We start from the raw sequence: 16,464 nt of genomic DNA on the forward strand, positions 1-16,464 counted from the left end.
TGTGTGTGTGCATGTCTGTGTTTGTTTCTGTGTGTGTGTCACCGCATGAAACCCCTCGTTTCCGTGTTAGAAATTGTCGCACACTTTCCCGGAACCCTTTCCTAAATAGACAAGCATTGTAAGCTATATACACTAGCTTATCCTTACCCCACATACACCACTATAGTACAGTATTGGACCAGGAGGGAAGGGTAACATGGATAAACAGCAATTCATCGGGCACGTTTACCACAGAGACAAGCTGAAGCCTTTCGCACCGAAGTACCTACCTCCCGAAAGTCTTTAAATCCCCTGCTAGTATCATCACAGGGGAAGAACGAACCGCTCTCAAAGATTTGGCCACCAATCAAGTTATAGTCACGTATGAGCTTTTTAGCCAAGATTTTGGGACCACTAGTGGGGAAATCTCAGCATCATGTTCAGAATAGTCCTGATTTTGTCAACTAAATCAAAGGAACTAAAAGAATGTACTTTTTTCTGTTAATAAAAAAACATGTTTCTAAACATCATGAACAGCTATTGTTTATGTAAAACGAGTAGTAAGCCCCAAATGGGGCCTTTTATATGCAAAGAAACAAAGGCGTTTACTTCTCGGTACAAAGACCACATGGCCGAAGGCTACACTTGGGAATACATTCGTGCAATTTTGACATCATTTTAAAGCGATCTTAGTACACAAATGCCTCCGTCACTGAGACGTCGCCAAAAACAAACAATAAAAGTAGAAAACCTCTGAAAACCACGTACATGGAGTGAAACACATCTTTTGTGAGCATCCGTTCATGTTACTAAGAAGAGAAGAAGGTCTCCCGTGCTCTTACCCGAGCGTAGGGTGGTGCCCATCTCCATTTCGTAGCCCTTGGGCGACACACACTTGTGCAATGCACTACAGAAGGGTAGTGCTGGAGTAGTGCTGTGTGTTTGACCTTCCCACACTCTTTTTCATATGTGCTTAGTGCTAAGCGGAGAAAGAAGTGTGTACCATTTCGTCTTTGGTATGACCCGGCCGGGGTTTGAACTCACGACCTCCCGGTTACAAAGCGAGCACTCTACCAGTTGAGCTATTGTACCGGTTACTAAACTTTGATCAAAATATGAAGCAAAAGGTCCGTTTTCAATAGCTTCCGGACGATATAATGTACCCCAAATGGTAACGCACATCAGGTGTGGGGATTCCGTACCCAGTCTTATTTTCAACTTAGTTTACCGGAATAACTATCACACAAAGGACGACGGGATTATTTTTGCATACTGAGGTCGGGCGTGGAAGCCCTGGGGCATGGGGCGCTATTACGGAACGCCGTCGCGAAACGATCGCTTTTATTGGCCAATGGAGCCGTGGACTAAATCCTTGGTCAATACTTATCCTAAGTCAGTACAAAACCACCAACTTGAAGGTAACCTAGATATAATCCACCTCCTACTAAAGAAACATAAGCCATGTTTACAAAATAAATACACTTAACACTTAATATAACATCGAGCACTTAATATAACATTGAGCAGAAGAAAAGGACATCGGCAGGGGAATACATACATTAATGTTTACTAGATGAATCGGATTTTCTTACATTCCGACTTTCCCTTGGCTTGATGGATTAGAAAAAGTAGACGACCAGTAGACGTAGTTCTCGTCAACAGCAATCCCCCGCACATACTTCCTTCCTTCAGACAGCAGTTGTTGTCTATTGTTACCCAGCAGGTCTGAGCTGAACATGCGGGTCGCATCAGAGTAGTACAGCCGGTCCTCTAAATGAGAGAAATAAACAAAGGATTTATGCACCTATCAATGTGAATACTGCAACTGTTGAGCAAGATTACAGAGAGGATAGACGTGCACATATATAATATCTTACACCAAGGACGTTCAATCATGATTGAACGTTATGTATTAATCATGATTGAACGTCCTTGCTAACACGTAGAACATATTTATTTAAACCACTCCTGCCCTCATACAATACAATAAGTCAGGTAACACCGACCTACTAAAGGATGCATTTCAAAATGTTACTTTTTGATTAATAATTCTGTGTATAAATAACTATATTAAGTAAATTATTTATTGCTGTGTTGTTTCTCACCTCTAAAGTCTATTGTAACGCCGCGGGGATCAGACACGCCCGTGATGATGGTGGTTTGGTTACTGCCGTCCATCGCAGCACGGGCAATTCTGTCATTACCCTCGTCCCCCCAGTACATGAGTCTGTGAAAGGACTCAAGCAAACAAAACGTCTTATCTCCGCCAAATTTTCATACATGTTATTAAAAGCGTTATTAGATTATTATTATTACCATAAATGATATAGATTATTCATAATGATAATATAATCCACATAATCCCTACACATCGATGGTCTCTGCCTAAAGCACACATATGGCAAAATAAGAGGTCACAACAAAACAGTAACATGATATTCCAGGAGTCCGGAACACCAGATCAAGTTTTATTACCCTCGCCAAGAAGGTTATGTTTTCAGGCGTTCGTGTGTGTGTGTGTGTGTCTGTAAACAATAACTCAAGAAGGCTTAAATGTATTGTCTTCATATTTGGTAGGCGGGTAGGTCTTGATTAGACCTCGGAATGATTAGTTTTGGGGCCCCTAGCGGCTTGTTGTGGTACTGCATCGTAACTTCCGATTTTGATATCTCATGATCTGGAGGTGATAGCTATCACGAAATTTTAATGGTAGGTAGGAATAGTGCTGGGGAAGAAGTGACGTAGGTTTTGGCCACCTAGCGGCTTGCTCAGGAACTGCAAGGATGGTTCTTTAAAATACTTTATTACCTTCGCCAAGAAGGTTATGTTTTCAGTAGGGATTGTTCGTCTGTTTGTCTGTTTGCTTGTGAACAGCATTACTCAAAAAGCTTTACATGCATTGTCATGTAACTGAGTAGGTTGGTACGTCGTGATTTGATCTAAAAATGTTTAGATTTTGGGCCCCTTGGCGGCTTTTATTGGTACTGCAGCAGAACTTCCGGAGCATTTGTTGAAAAATCTACGAAGGAGGATAACTCAAGAACCGGTTAACAGATCGTCGTAATTTAGGTAGCTTAAGTGATACCTGGCATAAGTATGCGACAATTATGCAAATCTGGATGTAATCTGCATAATGTATGAGGAAACTCTATAAATCAGCTGTATTACATTAAAGAACTCTTCAAGCTTGTGACATATGTAATTGAGAATGAGTGAAACACAGGCAAATAAACACGTATTTTACATAATTAATGAGAAAATGTTAGAATTACATAATGGTAACTGCCTGGAATTTCATACTTTGGGTATTTGAAAGTTAAGTGAAGGTGAACATTATTAACTGATTCAAATAAGGACCTCATTTGCATAATTTATGACGAAATAATAGAATGGATTTCTTTGTTAAGGCTGTCTTTTGGTGGAGAATATAATCAACTGATGAGGGGCCTATTTGCATAATCAGGAGGAATAATCTTTATCAGTCATAAAGATTAACCTCATTTGGCGAATGTATGAGGTCGTGAAGTCTAGTTACCAGTAGGATGTTAATGAAAGTTTGCACTATGACGTATTTAAAACGATGGACTGGTTGAAATGCATCGAATTTACAAACGTTAACGTACACAGCCCTGTCCCCATTTATGTATGACTGTTCCTATTTATATAAAATACCTCATTTTGAATGTATTTTACTCACCCATTCCTGGGGTCCAGGACCAGGCCCCAAGGACGACTGACGGCTGATGACGTCAGAAGTGTTCTAGTTGACGATCCATCCATCTTTGCTACAGAGATGGTGTTTTCAGTCCAATCAGTCCAGTAGATATCCCCTCTAGCGTGGTCCAACGCCAGGCCATAGACCTCTGCATACAAAAGTGAGGACGTTTTGTAAAAAATATGTTTGAAAATGCACACGTCAAGAAGCTTTTGATATACATACATGTACTATATAATAGAAAATTCTTATATACGGAACAGTTCACGACAACATCGCAGTAAACACAGTAAGATTCCCCAATAATGCCGGGGTAACACCAATAAACATGTCGTTATTACAAATAGGCTTCCAGTCCAACCTGAGATATCCATAACGTGTCACAGACAAAACAACCCGTCTGAAATATCCCAATAAGGTTTATAGCGGGAAGTCATGTTCACAGTTACTTACTCCAGATTCCTATTTGGAATAACGACCTGTTTTGGATTCAGAACCTCAAATCTGAATTCTTTGACTAAAATCTATTTATAAATGCAAAACAAAACACAGATGTGAAAAAAACAACAACAAAAAGCTGTATAACTTTTCAGCCATTCTCTTAAACTACATTTGGTTGACAAATGGGATCCTCCATACCGCTGCTTTGATTGTATAATTACACACTTATCTGTAGCATAGTTTACAGTAAAAAACAATCATTGTTAAAAAGTTCGGAACGAAAGAAAAAGCAAGTACTACGAAACCTCCACCAGTATTTTAAATTTTCCTAATCAGTTATGCAAGTGATTCTCCGATGGACTTTTCCAGAGAAACACCGTAAGCACCGCTACCTGTTCTATTTAGAATCTTTGGCGGGTCAGTCTCAGAAGATTATCAAAATCAGCACAGGAAAGGTCGCGCTAGTGTTCTGAAATTTTGGTTTCTGATGAATCAGGCTGGGATTAACATGGTGTTTGTGTGTGTGTGTGTGTGTGTGTGTGTGTGTGTGTGTGTGTGTGTGTGTGTGTGTGTGTGTGTGTGTGTGTGTGTGTGTGTGTGCGCGCGCGCGCGTGGGTGTGTAAAGCTAAATGTTTTAAAAAAACATGAACACAATGAGAGAATTAGCTGGGCCCTTACATCTGCTTGAGGACTATCCTGATAGATATCCTCTTTGTAAGACCACACATCATCATGTAGTGTTGCGGTTTATTGTTTATTGAAAACCAAAACCCATCGCAGCCTTAATAATTGCCTCCAATTGCAATGAAAACATAATGTTATGATATTTTAACTCACTGCTGATGTCTAAGATGGTCTCCCTGCCACTTCCATCACGACGAGCCCGGTGGATTTTCTTGTTCCGGTTATCTGACCAGTACACGTAGTCCGTGAGCGGGTCGTAGTCCAGGGCGTATGGCTTTCTTACATCTCCGAGCGGAAGCGTGGTGTTCGATCCGGAAGTGATGTTAACTTGAAGAATTTCTCCTGTGTCGTCAGCTACCAATAGGAATGGCTCACTGATGTTACTGGAGCCGGGGTCTCCTAAGGACAAAAGGTGGAGGAAATATTAAAAAACAGATTTTTCCGAACAATCGTGTCATGTCTTAACCCTACCTAGAGGAGGGGGGGGGGCTACATCAATTTCACATCCACATAGCCTAGCGGCGACCAATGGGTGACCAGCATTCCGCGCCACGCCCACTTTGCGGTCGATTCCATTCGACAATAGGGTTGAACAGCATCCTTCCGTACGGCGCGGCAGGTAATCGGAGTTGGAAATGTCAGATAAACAATGTAAGAATTGGTGTATTTGGGGTGAAAATAATGCAAGTACCGAAGTTATGGGTTCCTTTCTCAGCACTCGGTATACAGAGGTGAGGCGGCTTCCGTCCTAGATCTCCAGTGCCGAAGGTACGTCAACACTTGGTGTGTCGGCGGCTTCAGCACTGGAAACTCGGAATCGGCAAATCAAACCTTGTCGTTTAAAAAGGGTATCGAGATGCTGCCACTCATATTTTCGAGATCATACCGCCTGGGTAACAAAGTTTAATCGGGACAACAAGGTTATCGGCAGGACAGGACTGCAAGGCCTCTTTTCTTACATTTTCACAGACAAAGACTTGGCCTAAGATACTGTTTTGTACGCCGCGCGGCCGACGTAAGCACCAGAAGCCCAGTGCCGAAATGGTTTAACTCGGCTCGGTAGTTATTTTGCTCCAACTATTCAAAGACACAGGATTTCAGAAAACAATTTACAAATGTATCTTTTGAACAAGTTTGAGAAACATCTTTTTCAACCATATCTTGCTAAAGCGCGGGTTGTGGGTGTGGCCGAAATGCTGTTAGCCTATTGTTACATGATAGGCTGGCTTTAATGCTACCTAGACCGGGGGGGGGCTAGTGTCCGCGGCAACTTTGATGTCACCTAGCGTCTGAACGGCTAGCGCTAGAACGGCCAAACTTATTGACTTTCCTAGAATATTGTTAGCAACAATTCTCTATCATTGGAATAAGATAATAATTTTTTGTGTTGCCATGGCAACGGGTTTCTGACAGGCATTTTTTGCTAAGTTTAGTACTTTTTGTTTCAACAATAGAATTTTATGGGTTTTATGTCAAGTTACTTATGGTTTCTAATATTAATAACATCACATATAATCTTATGTACATTTTATCATTAAATATGCATAATTTATGCTAATTTGATGTCATTGGCCAAAATCCAAGATGGCGGACCATATCATTAGAACAGTTATATACAGGTTATTTTCATTAAAATGTCATCAATACTTCCGTTTCTTTTTCCAAAAAAAGGTTTAAATAAAGGTCTTTAGTATGTGTACAATGTATTTAGGCTTTATCATAAAAAAAACTATTTTTGAAACTATTTTTGAAAAGATTGATGATCCAAGATGGCGGATATCTTAAATATGCATGACGTCATTTTATGACGTCACCGATGTTGCTATGGGCAACATAAGACTTAGTACACCCTAACATTCTGTCATAAACACTTTTGGTAAAGTTATGTTAAATACCATTTAGTTTTCAGGGAAATACCTATCTAGGCCGTTTTGGCCAATAAAATCACATTAATAGCGTCATAATGACGTCATATTACGTCATAACGACATAAAATTGATATGATACATTTTCACTAGTACACCATCCTCTGAAAATTTGGTGGTCATATGACATACCGTTCGCGAGTTCTGAGGGGGGGTCAAATGAGCCCCCCCTGGTCCCCCCATGCCAAAAAAAGCCCGGTCTAGGTAGGGTTAAATTATTATCTACTTAATTCGTACTTTCAAAAACTATTTGCTCATTTATAACGATCGCCAGGCAAAAGGAAGTGAAATATGGCGTGGCATTAAGGTGCTTTATTGCCACTATTTGGAACTCCGACCCGGAACCTTCCGATCTCCGCCAGGCAGATTCACAATGGAGCAATTAGACGACTATCGTATTTCAGACATCGCTTTTCTCAAAACAGTTATAACGGGGGGGAAATCTGCTCTGGACTTTAGCTATGGATATGTGTTGTTTTCGTGGATTCGCTGCTGCATACTTGCAGAACACGTTCTTAAAGTTGGTATCGATGACGTCAGGCAGTGACGTCACCGGTTCCCCTGGGAAAAACATGGGTTGCGTTTTTGGCTCGTCGCTTTAAAGTGAAAGGAATAATATGTCGGATTTTGGTCTTGAATGATAGAATGATGAGTTGGCACTTCCCAAATTAATGTAGTTTGCCATACATTGTACCATTTGCAATTGTCGTGCAATAAAGTTCTTTCTTATACGTCAACAATCTTGAATTTATATGATCTGGGTGCTGATTAGCTTGTGCCAAATAAGGCAAGCTCATTAATATGTAGAGCCACGTCGTTCCGGAGTAAGTTTGTGTGGCCAGAATGGCAGGGTCGGTTGCAGAGGTATAGAATACCGCGCCACCGACCGTGCCTCGGGAGGATGATTAAGCACAATGCTACACAAATGTGTGAAACACTGAATTCTTACGCAGGAGCAAAACACAACCTTGTTGATGCTGCCGTAGCTAGGAGCGAGCAGTTATAAAAAGCGCTAGATACATGTGTGGAGGCTATCTCTACACACCACCCAAAGAAAAAAAGACCGCCAAGGAGCCTTGAACCGATCTGATTTCAAACTCGGAAAATTAAGTTTTGCCTTAAGCGGGCTTAAAAATGTAATTTAATTTTTAGCGTAAAAACTCAATGTCACCGCAAATGGAGGAACATCGCCAGAATTATGTCTAAGTATAAAACGCAGCACTGCATCAAAAGTCAGATTTCCAAGCTTGGACACGTTGGTGAAACCCGACGTGCCCTTGCCGCGTACTCGAGCAACCAAATTACCAAACAAAATACCTACTGCAAAATCAAAACACAATTCTGTCAGAATCTAAATCTCTTATCAATCCAAAACAAACCATTAAAAACAGCATAACAAAACTTAGGATTAGTGCCCACTCTCTGTAAATTGAAAAAGGTAGCTACAGTAACACACCAGCCAATGAGAGACTGTGTCCCACATGCCATAAAGACGTTGAAAACGAATTCCATTTTAGATTGTCTAACTTATGATGTGGACAAACACAATTATTACACTATATTGCATGTAAGACCGATATAACGCTACCTCATACAAAGATAGCATGGGACCGCGCCGTTTTGTCCGACGACGTCTCTGCGTACCTCACACGCTCATATGATTTCCAATAGAGACCGGGCCCTTTGTCAGAAAACTTCACGCTCGTCGGCAATCAACATGAGTTTTCAGTAGAGACCGCGCACTTTGATAGACAACGTACCTGATCGCGAGTGCTTCACGCTCGTCGGCAATCATATGATTACCAACAGAGACCGTGCCCTTTGTCAGACAACGTACCGTGATACTTCACGCTCGTCGGCAATCATATGATTACCAATAGAGACCGCGCCCTTTGTCAAACAACATACCTTGATACTTCACGCTCGTCGGAAATCAACATGACTTTTCAATAGAGACCGAATCGCTTTTTTCAGACAACGTACCTGGCTATAAAACAGGAGAATGAAGTTGTTGAGGTCAGTCGTTACTCCGCCCACATCTGAAAATGACAGCTATGGCTCTGTATCCTCCGTGCATCTTGTGTCGGGAATTAGTTCTACCGAAACAGGACGCCTTGCATGCACATTATTTGTTTATTTGTTTATTTGTTTATTTAAATTTTTCACAAAGTGAAAGGGAGGGCAAAACAGGTGCGAAGCACCTTTGCTAGTTGCCCTCCCACATACAAAAACAACAAGAATGTACATTACACAGTCAACAATCTATAATACAAGTAGGGCACAAAATATCATATAAACATAATCAAGGTAACAACAATGAATGGAAGAGATGACCATATCGGAACGATATCTAGTGAGGTCTTGAGGCAATACAAGAGCTACATCCACACGAAGTGGTCCAGGTACATGGCAGATCAAGACTGTATTGAGTGTTGAATCTGTTGTAGGCTACTTTTGCCAGTTTATGTTTAAATGCTATGATATCAGACTGATGAGCGGCTCGCACACCAGTACCACGAAGGTCAGAACCTAACTTATTCCAGATAGTTACAAGTCTGGGAATGTAGGAGTGACTGAACGCTGACGTCTTAGATCTGACAGGTGTAAGCATGTACGACCTAAGACTCCTCGTGGGTCTGGTGGGAAGTGTGATATATTTCTCTATGATTGCTCTTGATTTGACAAATAACATTATATCGCATACCTCACGCCTACATGTAAGTGGCAACAGCCCTGTTGTTGCTAGCCTTTCCTTGTAGGTAAGGTGACTGGCCTGAGGGCCCAGAATGAATATGGTTGCCCGGCGTTGAACCCCTTCAATTAGAGACATAAATTTACGAGAATGTGGCGACCACAATGGGGAGCAATAGTCAAGAATGCTTCTGACCAGTGTGGTGTATAGAGCTTTCTTAACGTCAGTGTTAGCATTGAAACCAACAGTCCGTTTGATGAAGCCAATCATGGAATTCGTCTTGGCAACCATTTTCACTATGTGGCTGTCCCACTGTAAGTCTGGCTGTACAATAACCCCTAAATCATTCATGCTGTCAACAGACGATACAATGGAATCAAAAACACAATATGTATACAGGATTGGCCTCTTAGAACGGGTCAAACGTAACAGCTTGCATTTGGAAGGGTGAAACGACATCTTCCATTTTAAACTCCAATTGCACATGGCTGTGACATCGTCCTGCAACTTGGAACAATCATTCATGTTACAAATTTCCCGAAAGCATTTGGAGTCATCTGCAAAAAGAGCAACGGAGGAGAATTCAACTGTACAGGGCAAGTCGTTTATGTATAAAAGAAAAAGAAAGGGCCCCAGAATGGAACCCTGGGGAACACCAGATGTTACTGGAAGCCAATGAGAATGGCAACCTTCAACCACCACCCTCTGACGACGGTTAGTGAGATATGAACTGAACCAGGCTAAGAGATTCCCCCCAAAGCCAAATGATTGTAGCTTATGAATCAGCAGAGTATGGGGAGACGGAATCAAAAAGCCTTAGCAAAGTCAAGAAATAGCATATCTACTTGCCCCCCTCTGTCTAGTATGGCCCCTACATTATGGTAAGTTTCTAGGAGTTGGGTGGTGGTGGAACGGCCAGGAATAAATCCATGTTGAAAGTCGTGGATGGACTCGCGTACTATAGGAAAAACAGTGTCATACAAGCAACGTTCCATTACTTTGCTAACCAAAGACAACAAGGATATGGGTCTATAGTTAGCAACATTCCCCTTGTCACCCTTCTTATGTACAGGTGAAACATTAGCAGTCTTCCATTCATTAGGAACTTGACCGAGCGAAATCGACTTATTGAATAAAATAGTTAAGGACGGCGCAAGAGCCTTAGCACAGTTCTTCAGTACATGTGCAGATATGTTATCTGGGCCTACTGCCTTGTTGGTGTTCGAATTGGCAAGTACATGTTCAACAGATTCAACATTTAACTGTAAATTGCACAAGTTATCAACAACTTTTACATCAATATTAGGCTTAATGACATTAGGGTCAGGAGCAGTGAAGGTGGAGAAAAAGTACTTGTTGAACAGGTTAGCCTTATCAGGTGCAGACTGGGCGGTAGAATCATTGAGGTGAACGGCAGCCGGTAAAGACCTGGACTTTGACTTTGCTCGTACAAAAGCCCAGAATCTCTTAGGCGACTCCTGAAGGGTGGATGACAGGCTGACAAGATATTTGTTGTACTTGGACGACAACATGTTCTTCAGCTTGTTCCGTAGTTTACGAAACTTTGCCCAGTGTGAGGAGGAGTCAGTTCGCTTAGCCTTTCTCCACGCTGTCCGTTTTTAGGCTAGTCTTACGCCAAAATACTCTGACATGTTGCCATCAACCGTAGAACGTCCTTGCATCAACACATAATGCAGTTTACCTGTGTAATGTTGTCAATTTCGTGTTCTCCAATGTTCCAGAAAATGAAATATAACCAAGGAAGTTAAACCTCCCTTATAAAAAAAAAAAGGTATATAAGACTCGTCTCGTCTCTGACCATGACACCACAATACACATTTGACAACAATGCACAGGTAAACCATGCATCTTTTGCCTCTTCTAAAAATTACTTTTACACAACAGTGGGCTGATATTTGAAAAACACTGATCCGGTCCCCCTCACAACCAACGAAAACGACTATGTTTGCAAAGGTGAAATATGTCAAGGTCGAGGTTCCCAATAGTAGTTTGGTAAAACTCTGATCAGTAATTGTGTTGTTTTTTTCCTATAATAGTACAAAATAGTACTGTAGATCCAATATGGCACCTGCATTAAGAAATCTGCTCATTGTTTATAGCAAGGGTTATACTTACCAAATAATAGTTTGCTAGACATTCCGTTTACAATAAAAGAAGTTCTCGATGGTTTAAAACAATTAAAATCTGGAAAAGCTTGTGACGTGCTAAAACACGCAACACATCTTAAGACAATTATGTTTATCATTGGTAACTCCTTTTAATACCATTCTCACCGAAGGCACTTTTCCGTCTAATTGGAATACAAGCACCCTAACTCCAATTTTTAAATCAGGTGACAAGTCCAACGTTTATAATTACAGAGGAATCGCTCTATCTAGTTGTCTGTCGAAATTGTTCACTCGTCTTTAGAATACCAGACTACAAACCTTTTTAGAAAACAATAATCTGTCAGCCGAAACACAGTTTAGTTTTAGAAAGAAGTACCGAACCGCCGACAATGTCTTTATTCTAAAATCCCTTATTTAAAAATACACACACAAAAAAGAAAGGTAAACTGTTTGTTTTGTTGATATGAAAAAGCATTTGACTCCGTGTGGCGTGATGGATTGTTCTACAAATTGTTAAAATATGTCATCGGGGGAAAATTTTTTGATATACTGAAAGCTATGTACTACTAGATCGATACCACTTTATATATATATTTCTTTTTTAGCATTGTATACCTTAGACCTAATGTTAGCCTTTCTTTATTATTGTTGTTGTAATTTCTCTCTAGTACATTGTACTTTGTACATCAGTGCATTTATCCCCCCGGGGAATGAACATGCAATAAAGTTTTATAATGTTAATTATGCAGTTAGATTAGACAATGGCTTATCAAATACCTTCGTATCAACTTGTGGTGTAAGACAAGGTTGTAACCTTAGCCTGATGTTATTTAACCTATTCATCAATGACCTACCGCAATGCTTTGATCATGACAAGTGTGATGCCGCTACATTAACATCTAAAGCTGTCAATTGTTTATCTTGGGCTGACGATTTTGCCTTGATTTCTTTATCAAAGCATGTTCTTCAGCAATGCATTTATTCCCTGGAAACATACTGTAGTAATTGGAAATTAACTGTTAACGTCTCCAAAACAAAAGTTATTGTCTTCGCTAAAGGTGTTACAAAGAAAATGTCAAAAGAATTCTTCATCTATAATAGAGAAATAGAAGTTACGGATAGTTATACATACCTTGATATTTCCTTTACGTCCTCAGGTAAATTTAAACACCCAGAAAGTTCTTAAAAACCAAACTTATGAGAGCAATATTCAAATTAAAATCACTTTTATCATCGGAAAACATTTCCATCAAGCTAGGTAAAAATCTTTTTGATAAATATGTAAAAAAATTGTTAAAATATGGCATCGGGGGAAACTTTTTTAAAATACTGAAATCTATGTACTACTAGATCGATACCACTTTATATATAGTATCCTTTTGTATGGATGTGAGTTAACATGCTTTGACCAAACGTCAAAATCACTTAAACTTATTGAGTCTAAAAACATTCCTGTGTCTTCCCCTAAAATATTTTCTCTTTTTTTTTTACGAAACTCCAAATTGATGATGGTAACATTCCAGTTTTGATTCGAAAGAGCACTTGCACTGATCTAACTCATACTTATATCATTAACTTTGAAAGAAGAACAGACAAAGACATGGTTCTGAGACAGGCGTCTGGATTTAATCTAGAAAAGGATATTTTTTCAATCAATAACTTACGCCTCTTTTAAGCCATACCAGAATTTGATATTATTGACATACGTTTTCAAAAATTTCTTCTTGGAGTCCATTCAAAATCAACCAATGACGCTGTACGAGGAGAATTAGGATCTTTCCCCATTATGATATCTGCTAAAATTCAACTCATTAAATACTGGCACCGTTTGATAAACTTACCCGAGGACAATGTGCTTAATGATGTAAATTGTATTTGCTGATGACCACGACTGGATTAATCATGTTAAAGATACTCTCAACTACCACGGCTTTGGACATATATGGATGAAACCTGAAGCTTATAAAGCAGATTATATTACACACCATCTTCGCCATCGGCTACAAGATACACATACACAAGAGTGGTTTAGCTGCATTTCTAATCTGTCTTTTCTTAGCAAATTAAAAAAAAACTGTTATGAACAAGAAACATACTTTTGTGATATAAATAACTTTGAAACTCGTAAAGCAATAACTCAATTAAGAATCAGTAGCGATAAATTGAATATTGAAACTGGTAGATATTACAATATAGCCCCTGACCAAAGGTTCTGTCCATTTTGTCCAAAGCATATAGAAAATGAATTTCATTTTGTTATGGAATGTACCAAATATGATGTTATACCTAACAAGATATTTACATTTTTCGAATAAAGTACAATAGATTTCAGGAGTCTCGATGTTAGAGACAGATTTGAATATATCTTTACATGTAATGGTCCCCATAACGCAAAAATAGGTAGATATATAAAAGAATGCTTTGTTATTAGAAAAAAAATTCCGAAACTTGTGATTAGCCCACTCGATTGTAACACTTCATCAAAACGTGTGCTATTCCTTATTGTTTGAATAATTATGATATAGATTTGTTAGGTTTTAGTCGACATTAGGTCTTGTTCAACAGAATTATTTTATTGTTGTTACTCTCTTTATGTAGTTTGCCATACATTGTACCATGTGCAATTGTCGTGCAATAAAGATCTTCTATAAACTCCTTGTTCATACCAGGCTTTATGTATCCTGCTAGATTCTTAAGCGAAATTTATATTAGCTTGGCGTGGCCCCAAAATCAACCAGTCTTTGGCGAAGGCAAGTTTGGAGCAGACACCGGCCCCCAAAAACATTTACTAGTATTCTATTTACTAACTTTTAATGTAACGCTGATTTCCTCTACCACCAATCTAGATGTCTAGATGTCTTGTCTTTGTGTGCGGTTGCCTGGTACCTACAACTTTTTCTAGATAGTAATTCGATGTTTAGGTAGATTTCAGGAGGGAAAATTGTTTTCTAACCAGCATTTCCCCTCGCTCTTCTTACACGCGGACTTTGAAAACATACGTGAATCTCTCAAATCGCGCACTTGCGAAACAATAAACATGTATAGTGACCCCTCATTGTTTGGCAGTACTTGCGACGAGTGACATGTGCAGATCCGTAAATTCCTGTACACATGGGTAATGGACCTATCATATTATTACTTCACATTTGTTTCGCAATGAATGCCATTCAATCGACGTTTATATTGTACAGGGGTGCGTAGCGCGGGGTGTGTTTGCGTAGCATTAGCCTGATCTAGAAATTTGTGAACGGGGGGCGCACCACCTGACGTGGCCGAAGGCCACGTAAGCGCTGCGCGTCAGCGCTGCGCGGGGGGAGAGCACGAGAGGGGGTAAGCCCCCCGCTCGTTGGGGGGGTTTGGAGTCTCTCTGGTGTAGTTTAGAGTGATTTCTGAGCAAATAACCAACGAACTAATACTGATGTTTTCAGTATATGTTCATGTGCTTGTCGGTACATTTTACGACTGAGAAATTTCCTCTACATTTGTACTGATGAAGAGTACCGGATGGTACAAATGTACTTGAAACGTTTGCACATTAAAGTTTCAATTATCCAGTTGGAAAAGACTTAACATCTTTATCTATTTATTGACTGAGAAAATAGAATATTGAAAATGCATCTACATGTATGTTTAGGACGACTAAATTTCACGAAACGGGGCAAATAAAGAGTTCGCAAAGGATTTTAGTTAGCGAAAAAAAGAACCAAATACAAAAGGAAATGCCACCTCTTTATAGACCGGATCACTTAAATCATTTTCCGATCGCGGGGAACGCGCGGTCACAACATCGCAGCACTCAAATACACTAACGGATAACACTAATGTGATGACATGTGAAATAACGGCCGTGGCGACGGAGCGCCGGGCACATGTTTACCATTTTCAAGAGTTCACAAAATTTTTAGGATAATACGAAATTCTGGAGCGCCGGGTGTCAGCGGACACACATTGAATGGGGCCACCTTGCCTGCTGTCACCTGACCGGAACACGGAAAAGTTAGCTCGGCGTAGTTTATTAAAGATTCGATTGACCGCCCATCGGAGAGCAACGATTATCGAGGTGGAGAAGTGAGTCTGTGCGACCGAATTTAAAATTTGATGCAAACCAAAACAAGAACGAGGGGCTACTGGGACTTACAATTCTGAATGGGAAAGAGCGAAAAGGTTTTTAAAAACCTCGTAAACTACTGCTTATGTCACAAAATCAAAGGAATAAGAACTTTCAGCATGGAAAACTTCTTGTCGTTTCGGACGGTTCCCCCGTGTCGCCAAGACAACGGCACGTCCTGATCAGACAGAGCGGCGAGCGGCAAAAGATTTCAAAGGCCCAAGCATTGTAGCAAACCGTGCCGTGCACATCTAACGATACATACCCCGCATTTTCACTTCGCGTACCGCTGGCTGGTACATTCCCGCTACAAAATAATCCTCTTGCAGCATTTATTAGGATTTAAAGAGATTTGTGATACGAAATGAAAAGATTTCTGTCAACTGAACCTTTGTAACGGCATGGATATAATCTTTGTTAAAGATTTCTGTGTTAACTAGAGCCGAACGTGCATTAGAATTGGCCATCAGTTGAGGCACAACTGTCATGTTATATTAATGTTACGTTACGACGACCAAGAACGATCACGGCTTGCAGAACCCTCTTAGATTTGTTATCTTACGGGGGTATTTATTGTCGGCCGGGGTTCCACTGAGATCGGGGGCTGGCTGGCGAACCATCTTGTCAGCATGGCCTACGAGCGCCGGGCGTCTTTGCGCCCGGGACGTGAGTGACCTAGTACATTTTCTTACCGTGCGTCCGAGTCTTGTTTTACTGCAACGTCGTGTCAATATCGACGATAGATGGGAGACACAAGGGCTAGGGATTCACAGTAGTGCGTTAACAAGTAA

At 40.3% G+C, this 16,464-nt stretch overlaps 1 protein-coding gene across 1 annotated transcript in view; it reads right to left on the minus strand.

Annotated features, from left to right (window-relative positions):
* LOC109468072 overlaps window positions 1-16,464 on the minus strand; it is a 28,765-nt gene that overhangs the window by 11,535 nt on the left and 766 nt on the right. Inside the window, 5 exon segments of the mRNA XM_019766304.1 lie at window positions 1,572-1,749; window positions 2,085-2,206; window positions 3,677-3,842; window positions 4,522-4,527; window positions 4,973-5,218. Of these exon segments, the coding sequence (XP_019621863.1) occupies window positions 1,572-1,749; window positions 2,085-2,206; window positions 3,677-3,842; window positions 4,522-4,527; window positions 4,973-5,218 (718 nt within the window).

The sequence above is a fragment of the Branchiostoma belcheri genome, unplaced genomic scaffold, assembly GCF_001625305.1.
Source record: "Branchiostoma belcheri isolate BF01 breed outbred unplaced genomic scaffold, Haploidv18h27 scaffold190, whole genome shotgun sequence".
Lineage (NCBI taxonomy): Eukaryota > Metazoa > Chordata > Leptocardii > Amphioxiformes > Branchiostomatidae > Branchiostoma > Branchiostoma belcheri.